Source organism: Bicyclus anynana, chromosome 11, assembly GCF_947172395.1.
Source record: "Bicyclus anynana chromosome 11, ilBicAnyn1.1, whole genome shotgun sequence".
NCBI classification, from domain to species: Eukaryota; Metazoa; Arthropoda; class Insecta; order Lepidoptera; family Nymphalidae; genus Bicyclus; species Bicyclus anynana.
In genome coordinates, this window is record NC_069093.1 from 13,807,628 (window position 1) to 13,819,383 (window position 11,756).

Genomic DNA, 11,756 nt, shown 5'->3' on the forward strand with positions numbered 1-11,756 from the left:
ATAACTTTCGGGGCTCAAGCAATCTTATTTAAACAAAAAAGTTACGTAGGTATATAATTCTAAATTTAAAAGTTGCGCCATAAGGCACAGGCACACGATATTTATAGATTTTTTTTTTTAAAACTAGCTTTACTGCCGTAAGTTCTAGCTTTTACAAGCCTTATAAAATATACCTAAACCATGCAGAAAAGCCATAATAAATCCTACAGAAACAGAAGTTTGGCTTTTATTATTTTCTGATTAATGCCATGTAAAAATAAACATTATTAATAATATTAAGTGAACTTACAGAAAACTATGTACTTACTATTTGTCAAAGTATCCGAACTATAAAGTGAAAGTAGTTCTAAAAGTTGAATAATTGTCTATGACTGTAGCTTGACGTCGCTGTTCTAGTCTATGGATTTAGTTCACTAATGGCGTGTCTTCCGGTAACACACGATATAACGTCAAAATGGCAAAGAAAAAAGGCGATGAGAAAGTGAATCACACTCCCCAAAGTGATAACGAGGAGCAGAATTTTGACGAGGAACCTAATTTCGAAGACCCGGAAGGATTTGTGGATGATATTCCCGATGAGGGTGGGTTTTACAAGTGTTGAGGTTGCCCCGGCCATATGCGTCACCTTTGAATTATTAAGCGTTTTACTTGTGTTTTCAGTGATTCTCCCACGTTATTTATAATAGTGTCACGTGTTAAATAGTTAACAATGTTAACTTTTTGTGATACATATCGGTGTATGATAAAAATTGCTTGCGTAAAGTTTCTAACCTCAATTTGACGTTGCACTTGCAGAACTTTTGGCAGACGTCTTGGAATCCAAGCCCAAAGAGTCTGATGGGTATGAGAATGTTGTCGTAGTGGACGGATGCCCGCAGGTCGGGCCGGAGCGTCTGGAAAAGCTCCAGAGCGTCATAAACAAGATCTTCAGCAAATTTGGGAAGATTGTGAACGAGTTTTATCCCACAACTGAGAATGGGCTGACCACTGGCTACATATTCTTGGAGTACAATAATCCACAAAACGCCGCGGAAGCTGTGGCCGCCACCAATAATTGTAAATTAGATAAGCAGCATACGTTTTTAGTGAATCTTTTTACTGATTTCAAGAAGTAAGTATGTTTTATGTATTATAACAATTATTCCGTTCTATTCTGCTTACCATATGTTAAGAAGACCTTAAACAAATATGTTGATATTTTATACTTTAATTTGTGATTCAAATATTCTAAACAAGTTTAATTAGTTGTTGAAAATCTGTTAGTGGTCATTATGGTTGAACTATATAACTTAATTTTAACAGGAGATAAGTTTGGCATTTTGTGTTATGATAGTTAATGTTATAACAACCTCTCCGGGTCATTTTGTATTGCTGCGGTTCCCAACAAGAGATCTGGAGTTTGATTCTCAGCTTAGGTCAGTTTAAGATTTTATAATTTCTAAATTGGCCTGGTCTGGTGTTAGGCATTGGGTGTGACTGGTTACCACCAGCCAAGATGTACAGCCAACCAATTTAGCATCCAGTGTGATGCTGCGTAGAACCTGTCAGGAGGTATGGGTGCCAATGGCGTAGCTACCCAGGGATAGGCAGTGCAACTCAAGCTCAGGGGACCCTCTAATCCTTACCATCCAAGAGAGCTTACTTGCATTTACATTGTCACTTACAGTGCCTGCCACAAGATATTGTGTTTGTGAAGTTAGCAACAAATGACTGCTATGAATCAATGATGGTACAAATGGCGCGTGTGGGGATTGTTTGCATCTGTAAGAATGTGTAAACTCATTTTGCAGCTAACTTCACAAACATAAAGATCCATGGCAAGCACTGAAACATACGGTTAGATCACAGTTAAGGGCTTACTAGTCATCATATAAAAAAAAATAACAAAACTATGTTAAAACAATTAAATCAATGTTATTTTTAGATATTCAGACATCCCTAAAGAATGGGAGCCTCCATCACCCCAACCATTCAAGGTGCAGTCAGACTTGCAATGGTACCTGATGGACCCGGATGCCTACGACCAGTTCCTTGTTGGTATTGGGACTGGTGTGGCACTGCAGGTGTGGCAGAACGCCCTCCCTGAACCTATAGTATTGCAGGAAAGGCCGGTAAGTAAGGGTTTAGTAGTTAGTTTATAAGACAGTTGCTGACCCCTGTAGTTTCACCAACATAGCCCCCATTCCTGTGGGTATACAAGAATAAAAAGAGCCTATGTTGCTCTCTGATAATATTGCTTTCTGTCAGTCAAAGAATTTTTAATTTGTTCCAGTAGTTTTAGCCTTTTCATAACAAAAAAATAAAAAAATTAAAGATTTGGTTGCATTCTTCAGTTAAATTTTACCCTGTCTCACTCTAACTAAGCGCATTGAGAGTGTACTAAGCGCATTGAGAGTGTATCTGTGATGTGCATAAAACTATCTCCTGTGATGTGCATTAAACTATCTCCTATTAAACTATACCAAATAAATCATCATCTTGATAGTGGCTTTGGTATTGGATGTTAATCAATCATTTACATTTTTTAATTAAGTTTATTTTTACACTTTCCAGAACTGGACTGAAACATACGCAGTTTGGTCTCCTCTTGGCACATACTTAGCTACGTTCCACTGGCGGGGAGTAGCTTTATGGGCCGGACCCAAGTTCAGCCAGTTCCAGAAGTTCTACCACCCAGAGGCCAGGTTCATATCATTCTCACCGTGTGAGAACTACATTGTGACCTTCTCACCCACTGGTGATAGAGGGGATGACAAGAAACTAATAATTTGGGATATTAGGTAAGTTATTTTATTCTTAACTTTTCTGTCCATTTATAGTTAAATTCTTTGTCTTTCATTTATGCTAACTGGGTACGGTTTGTCTTACCAGTGTTGATTCAATGAAAAAGACAAAAATGAAGAGAAGTCAACACTGGTCTGTGTTATTAAGTGAGAATATCTGTTATAGATATTTTTACAATTTTTTTTTCTCAAATCTAATCTCATTTAAAGTCAATATGTATGATTATGAAAGATGTGTGAATATCAGAATGTGAAAAAATGTGATGATGCCTGATTAATCTTCAAAGACAGATATATAATAAATAGTTGCACATAGGGCATTTTTAGCTAATAACTTTTTATTTTCATCCAAGTTTCATGGACTTTGATCTCTGAATATATTTGCAATTTCATCTGTATGAATTTGCCTAAATTATAAGAAGAAAGAGTTGTGCTTACATTATAATCATTTCAATCCTATCCTACTAATATTATAAAAGCGAAAGTTTATATGGATGTTTGGATGTATGTTTGTATGTTTGGATGTTTGTTACTCTATAACGCCGCTACTACTGAAGTGATTTAGCTGAAATTTGGAATGGAAATAGATTTTACTCTGGATTAACACATAGACTATTTTTTATCCTGAAAAAAAAACATGGTTTCCTGAGATTAGGGAAAACTTATGATTTTAATGATATGAATGTTTGTTACTCTTTCACACCTAGACTACTTATTTACCGAATTAGATGAAATTTGGTATTGAGATATAATAAAACATGGATTAACACATATGCTACTTTTTATCCCGGAAAAATCCATGGTTCCCGAGGGATTTGTGAAAAACTAAATTCCACGCGGACGAAGTCGCGGGCGTCCGCTAGTGATATTATATATTAATCAGTGATAAAAGTTTTTTAGTAACACTTTTCAATTAGATAATTATTTTTTTTAACACACATATTTTGTAAACAGGACAGGTCAAGAGAAGCGCAGTTTCCCACCTCCAGATGAGTATGTGACGTGGCCCATCTTCCGTTGGAGCAAAGACGATCGATTCTTTGCAAGACTCGGTCAAGATGTGCTCTCTGTGTATGAAACGCCCAGCTTTGGGTTATTAGATAAGAAATCTATCAAAATAACTGGTATAAGGTGAGTAAGAACTACTTTTAACTTTTTTTTTTCTTTACAAGTTAGCTCTTAACCACACTCACCTGATGGTAAGTGATGATGCAATCTGACATGGAAGCAGGTTAACTTTTTAGGAGTAGTATACAAATCTACACTCCCTTTGGTTTATATATAACATCATACTGAAATGCTAAATCACTTGGCAGTGTGTTTAACGCTAGGGTAGCCACAGCCAAAGCCTCCCACCAGCTAACACTTAAAAACTTGAACTATCATAATATACTATTTGCAATAAAATTTGTTATTATTAAACAATCTTTTAGAGTGACATTATTTTTGTTTCTTCTCAGAAAACCCCTTTCATTTGATATTGATTTGCATGCATAATATTTACTATCACCATCTATGGCATTCTGCCATATTGTATTTAGAATGACGTCACTTAGATACATTAGCAGTTTGTTGTCCATGCTAAATGTTTATGTAAGATTTTAGTGCAATTAGATGGGTTACACTATTTAATTAAAGTTATCCGGATGAAATTCGCGGAGATAATGAAAAAAGTCAGAAACAAAATTATTGCCCCTTTTTTCAATATTATTCATTATTATAAGGCTAACTGTTTTAGACCATAGGCCCAGTTTTCTTTTTTATTTTTTTATTCTTAATAGACTTGCGCTTACTACAATCATATCTAGTGGAAAGCAATGATGAGGTCTAGGTTGGAGCACACTTGCCTAGAACATGCCAATTCACTCTTGTCTTGAAGGTGCACAAATCATAAGTGTAACACAGAAGTCGGAAGGGCATTCCACATCTTGGCTGTGGCTTATTAACGTTGATGCAAAACGTTTTGTGTGAGTTGACTGGACATCAACAACAAAAGGATTGGAAGGAGGACAGAAGGACCAATTCGCTTGGCGTCTCGCAGTTCTGTGGTAGAATGGAGAAAATAGCTAGTGAATAATACAACAAAATTTTTTTTTTTTAAATAAAATATTTTTTACAGAGATTTCTGCTGGTCTCCATCCGACAACATTCTCGCCTACTGGGTAGCTGAAGACAAAGATGTGCCAGCGAGAGTAACACTGCTCGAATTGCCCAACCGTACTGAAATACGTTCTAAAAATCTCTTCTCCGTAGCAGACTGTAAGATTCACTGGCAAAAGAGCGGTGACTATCTCTGTGTCAAAGTAGATCGTTATTCCAAAGTGAAAAAGGACAAGAATGACATAAAATACTCCGGAATGTATTACAATTTTGAGATATTCCATATGAGAGAGAAAGAAATTCCGGTGGATTCTGTAGAAATTAAAGAACCGATACAGGCGTTCACATGGGAACCTATAGGGTCTAAATTTGCAATAATCCATGGTGATACAGCGAATGTGTGTATAAGTTTCTATCAAGTGAATACGGGGCAGGCTCCGACTCTGTTGAAGAAGTTTGAAAGGACTCCGTTCAATCATCTGTTCTGGTCACCGATGGGACAATTCATCGTGTTAGCAAATCTTGGATTAACCGGTGGTGCTTTGGAATTCTTGGACACTAATGACTTCACTATTATGAATGTGTCGGATCATTATCAGGTTTGTGCATTTATCTATTACTAATAATATAACCCTCTCATTCTGAGAGACTTGTGCTCAACAGTGAGCCAAACACGAGTTGTTAAAATTATGAATAGGTATAGTTTGACAGTGGCGTGGCACTTCATAGATGGATAAACGCCATGCATACAATCTCTGAGGATTTTTATTTATTGAGGAAATTTTCCTTTTATACAATGTTTACCTATAGTACATACACTATTTAATAACTTTGTGCACGCCACTGAGTATGAGAATTTGTCAGTTTCTAAGGTAGGGGATATAGGGGAAAATAGGAAAGAAAAATAAACTCCATTTTTTAACCAAATTTTTCAAACTAAATTCCTATGAATTTATTATGAAACAACTAAAATTTACGTGATATTCGAATTATACCTGACTAGTTTCAAACTCATACAGGGTCCTTAGTCATGAACTGTTTCTTGCAACGCAGCACTATCCAAACTGATCAGTTTGAATCAGTTTCATAATAAATTAACATGAATACTCTCGATAGTTTAAATTAAAAGAAAAATGAAATTCCCATGTATTTTATTGTATGTTTTTTTTTAGATGTCTGGCATCGAGTGGGACCCCACAGGTCGCTATGTGGTGACAGGGGTATCCTCTCTCAAGTGCAAGATGGACTGTGGATACTACCTCTGGTCGTTCCAAGGCAAGATCTTGCGGAGGTAAGCAATTTTTTTAATTAAAATTAAATTTTTTAATAAGTTATTTGCTTTTTGATAAAAGTATGAATCGAGCAAATTAGCGTTGGAGTACAATATGATAGTTGACTCCTATAAAATTTAATTAAAGCAATATTCGTATACATGGAATAAGGGTCCAAATATATTGATATTAATTTATAATAAAATATTTCATAGAAAACTAAATTAATAAATCATTTGAATTTTACCAATTTCTCCAAACGTAAAAAACGCTGTTGTCCATTTTGTGATGTCACCATGTTACTGGATGGAATAAACTAACTAAAAGAATAAACGTCAAACTAATTAATACTTTAAAATTTTAACAAGCACTAAAATCTTTTGGTTAAACTTTATTTGTGACATCATGAAACGTTAAAATATAGACCATCATAGCCGACAGCCTTTTGGCTCATATTGTCAAAAAAATATTTTAATATAAATTTTTTTATGTATTTATTATGTAATTTTTTTATTTATTTATGTATATTATTTATCTCAAAAAAAAAATGATAATAATTTTTCAATCTTGTAGAACGGAAATGAACAATTTAAAAACATTTTTAAAAAGTGTCATCTACCCTATTCCATGTACCAACCAGTAGGCCTAGGGCTACCCCACGACATATTCGTGAAGACAAAATGACAATATTGTCGACTAATATCGTAGTGAGTCAGTGATAGCCCAGTGGATTATGACCTCTGATTCCGATTCCGGGGGGTGTGGGTTCGAATCTGGTCCGGGGCATGCACCTCCAACTTTTCAGTTGTGGGCCTTTTTAGAAATTAAATATCACGTGTCACAAACGGTGAAGGAAAATATTGTGAGGAAACCTGCATACCCGAGAATTTTCTTGATTCTCTGTGTGTGTGAAGTCTGCCAATCTGCATTGGGCCAGCATAATAACCCCTCTCATTCTGAGAGGAGACTCGAGCTCAGCAGTGAGCCGAATATGGGTTAATAACGAACGAATATCGCAGTACAAAGTGCCATAGACAAGAAAGAGGAAAAAGAAGCTCGGAATTGGAAATATCACTGTCTTTTGTTGCGATTTCGAACGCAAGAGCGACATTTTTGATTCCAATGGGAAAAATGAGGTTATGTCAAACTAGTAGTACAAGTACAAGCACTAGAAAGGTCAAGATTATGTCATAATTTAATTTAATCTAATAGTGGTAATAATAGTCGAAAACTTATAACTAAAGTTACGAGGGTTCCAAACGCGCCTTGGTCCGAGAAGAGCCCACAACAAACTCAGCCAAGGTTTTTTTTATGTACCTATGTGTTAAATATTTCCACAGAGTAATGAAGGAAGGCTTCGCGCAGTTCCTGTGGCGGCCGCGCCCGCCCACGCTGCTGTCGGAGAAGCAGCAGAAGGAGATCAAGAAGAACCTCAAGAAGTACTACTCGCAGTTCGAGTCCAAGGACCGCATGCGCAGCAGCAAAGCTAGCAAGGTGAACTACTCTATCACTATATAGTATCACTAGCTGACGCCGCGCGGTTTCACCTGCGTGGTTCCCGTTCCCGTAGGAATACGGGGATAATATATAGCCTATAGCCTTCCTCGACAAATGGGCTATCTAACAGTGAAGGAATGTTTCAAATCGGACCAGTAGTTCCTGAGATTAGCGTGTTCAATCAAACAAACAAACAAACAAACTCTTCAGCTTTATAATATTAGTATAGATTGGCGTGCACAAGGCCCTTAATAGTTTTTAAATTTGCAGTTACTAAAGCGTCATAGGAAGAATAAATGGTTATTTACTTTTTTCGCTTTTAGCGGTGAAAAAAAAACTATAAAAGTAATTTTAGTAATTATGAGATTAATTAATAAGTGGAGAAAAGAACAACAAGTGCATTATTCAAAACAAGTAAAAAGAATAATCGTGCTCGAGAACTAAAATATGAGGGTTTTATTTTGTAACTTGACCCTCCCTGACGTTACGCTCAATGAGTTAGATTTTCGAAAAGCACACCTTTTAGTAATTAACTAACTTACTATATCCTTATCTAGCGTTCTGGTTGAGTATTTCTAAAGCTAGTTTTTTTTTTGTTAGTTGCCCTAAACATACACCAATATTGTATTTGTAATAATGTAGAAGGTATTGTCCCTTATGTTTATATGCCGCGCTCGAGTTTTTTTTTTTATTCTTTACAAGTTAGCCCTGGACTACAATATCACCTGATGGTAAGTGATCATGCAGTCTAAGATGGAAGCGGGCTAACATGTTAGGAGGAGGATGAAAACACAAACACCCTTTTTTGGTTTCTACACGACATCGTACCGGAACGCTAAATCGCTTGGCGGTACGTCTTTGTCGGTAGGGTGGTAACTAGCCACGGCCGAAGCCTCCCACCAGCCAGACCTGGATCAATTAAGAAAATCTCAATCGGCTCAGCCGGGAATCGAACCCAGGACCTCCGTCTTGTAAATCCACCGCGCATACCACTGCGCCACGGAGGTCGTCAAAAACGTCGTCGTCGAGTAACTGCAAAAATCCCCTCTTCAGCTCTATATAAGTATTATTGTGAAGAAGCCGTAAAATAGCGAAAAGCAAATTAAGTAGTTTTTGAGAAAATAGCGAACATACAAACACATTAAACATGTTTTTTCATAATTTGTTCCATAGGAGCTAGTGGCGAAGCGCACGGAGCAGATGAAGAAGTACGTGGAGTATCGCGAGATGAAGTCGCAGGAGTGGGCCGAGCAGAAGCCTCGCCGTCTGGAGCTGAGGAATTGTGAGTCATCAATATATTAAGTAGATCTATAGATAGATAGATTTTAAATTTTTTTTTTTTTTAATTTTTACATTTTTTTTTTTTTTTAATTTTTTAATTTTTTTTTTAAAGAATATTTGCCATATCTTTTTAAATATGACCAATATTCCCATTCCCCTCCAGTTAGTAGCAAAAGACTGTTAGGAGTGGGTACGACAATAGGCTACTTGCCTCTTTTGTAAACAGTGTTTAAACTGAAGTATTATAAGCTATATTTTATTTTGTCCCGTCAATAATAACCAGTAAAAAATTCAATATAAATGAAAAATATCTACGTAAAAATTTTGCCGCCGAAACAACACATTAGCAAGTGACGTCATTCATAGAGATAACAGCGTGATTGGCGTTTGCAGTGATGTGATATATCACGTCACCGCAAGCGCCAATCACAAACAGTTGCCTTGTAGCGAATGACGTCACAGTTTATGATTGACTTTTGCGGTGACGTGATAAAATACAATTTCGTTTTATGTAGTTTGCACCTTACTTTGTAGTTTGCGAAATAATGTTCTGTATATGGTTATATCTCTTTCACAAAACCCTCTTGGTATTTTTTTTTAATTTTATTTATTTGGGATTGAAAACAGTTGTGTAGAATTATGACTTACAAAACTTAAAGTAATTAAAAAAAAATGGTTTACATGCACAACTCACATCTCTATCCACAATTAAGTAAAATGTAGATGGGAAATGTAAGTAATATAAGTTATTTGCTAAGTAAACTATTAAGAGTACTAAATAAAAGAATACAATACAAAAAAAGAAAAAAGAAAAGAAATGATATATACCTACAATAAAAATAAAAATTATTATTATAGTCAGAATCTTCCAGATCTACAAAAAACGCATCCCTTATCTAAATAACAATATGAAACGAATAATGGTTTTGTTGCAGATGTTGATACCGACGGTATCGATACGGAGCCGTCGGGTTCCGTTGAAGAAGTAGTAGAATTCTTTATCAAAGAGGAAAAAACTGTCATCGAGTAGTCGCCATACTTCGCCCACGTTCAGAGGTCGGACTTCCAACTCCGGCCTCAGCGATAACCGGTAAAAACCGGTTCGAACCGGTTCACGCCGGTACAAACCGGTTAAAACCGGTCAAAGTCAGTTTTTAAAACACCAACGTAAAGGATATCAACTTTTTTAATAAACGGACAGCATATAACAAATTCTTTTTTGTATTAATAATCCCTCAATTTATTATAATAGTCACAAAATATATATATAAATAATAATAATTATTCCGTTATGTGCAGTGTAAGATTTCGGTTCATAAATTATACAATAGTTAGTGTTTATAGAAATCATATTAAATTGATATGTTTCAAACGGACAATGGCCTTTTACTACCTGTAATTATATTTTTTATATTTTATTCTACTTTTTATACATTATTAACATTATTATAGAAATTAAAATAGTGTTGTGTACGTTATTTTTATGTTGCATACAAAATAAACTGGACTGGAAGAAACTCGAGTTTTTTGGTGTACAACCTTGAGAAAATTTAGTATGTAGGTCAATGATATTTTACTGAAACAATATCAATAACTAGACTGGATTCGGTAATCATATGGTATAAATACTCACACTGGGGAAACGGCGGCATATTTGGAACACTTAACTATTCATGAGCGATCAGCAGGGTTATTAAGTAACTCTTTAACTGTAGTCAAGGGCCTTGACTACAGTCTCAGATGATGGTAAGTGATGATGCAATCTAAGAATAGGAGGAGGATGAAAATCCACACCCCTTTCGGTTTCTACACGGCCGTCGTACCGGAACGCTAAATCGCTTGGTACGTCTGCCGGAAGGGTGGTAACTAGCCACGGCCGAAGCCTCCTATCAGTCAGACCTGGACCAATTAAGAAAACCTCAATCGGCCCAGCCGATGATCAAACCCAGGACCCAGGTTAATGCTGTAGGCACCAAGTAGGCACGATATTACTAAGTATAGATGTGTTATCTATAGTATAGAGATAGTAGTTTTATCTCGATCGCGTGCCAGTCTTTTGATACACTGAAGATAAGTAAGTGTTGTATAATAGGGATGATGACAGTTTTTTAAATTGTATATAAATTAAGAGTATACTAATAGTAAAGCAATTTTGTAAAAGGAACAGGGTATCTGCGATCATTACTTTCGGAGCTACAGGGGTTTAAAGGGTCAGATTTGCGGCGCTGCCGCGGATCCCTGAAAAACGCCCCATACAAAATGGCTCGAAAAAATGACGTCATAGGCAATGTAATGATCGTTAGATTTGTATGCGCGTTCAAACAAAATTACTAATATCTTTGTTATTTGTGCGTTTATCTTTATAGTTCATATATTAAAAAATGTCACATTTAATGTAAGGAAACTAAAACTGTATGAATTTTCATCTAATTACGATAAAAAAAATTTTATAGTTTTTGAAATTTTATAATTTGATTTATTTTGCAAATATCCAGACAATCTTTGCTTTTTATGTATAAATTAGTTAACATTGATCCTATTTACCCGAATGTATCATAAAAATCAATATATTCAAACCTAGTCATCATCCCCATTGGGTCAAATACGATCCCTTTAGAAAACGTGTTTCTCAGTAGATATGTGGCATACTTATAGATAAAAGACATGAGAAGATCGTACTCTACCTACCTAGATATGGGAATATATCAACTGTGGAATACGTCAACAGAGCGCAATGACCGATAAAGTTAAAACTACAAAAATGGCACGAATGGCTCAGGTTTCCCAGTCTTGCTTCATTGACGAGGACCCCTGGGTGGTTGAT

The 11,756-nt window shown here is 35.9% G+C and overlaps 1 protein-coding gene across 1 annotated transcript; it reads left to right on the forward strand.

Moving 5' to 3' along the window:
- The first annotated feature begins 403 nt into the window (after positions 1–403).
- LOC112056260 (eukaryotic translation initiation factor 3 subunit B) lies at positions 404–10,449 on the forward strand. The gene is made up of 10 exons (XM_024096655.2): positions 404–581; positions 796–1,111; positions 1,925–2,111; positions 2,554–2,780; positions 3,738–3,914; positions 4,903–5,482; positions 6,056–6,174; positions 7,495–7,648; positions 8,825–8,933; positions 9,868–10,449. Exons 1-10 carry the CDS (start codon positions 455–457, stop codon positions 9,960–9,962), a joined length of 2,091 nt encoding a protein of 696 aa, XP_023952423.2. The 5' UTR covers positions 404–454; the 3' UTR covers positions 9,963–10,449.
- The last annotated feature ends 1,307 nt before the right edge of the window (positions 10,450–11,756 follow it).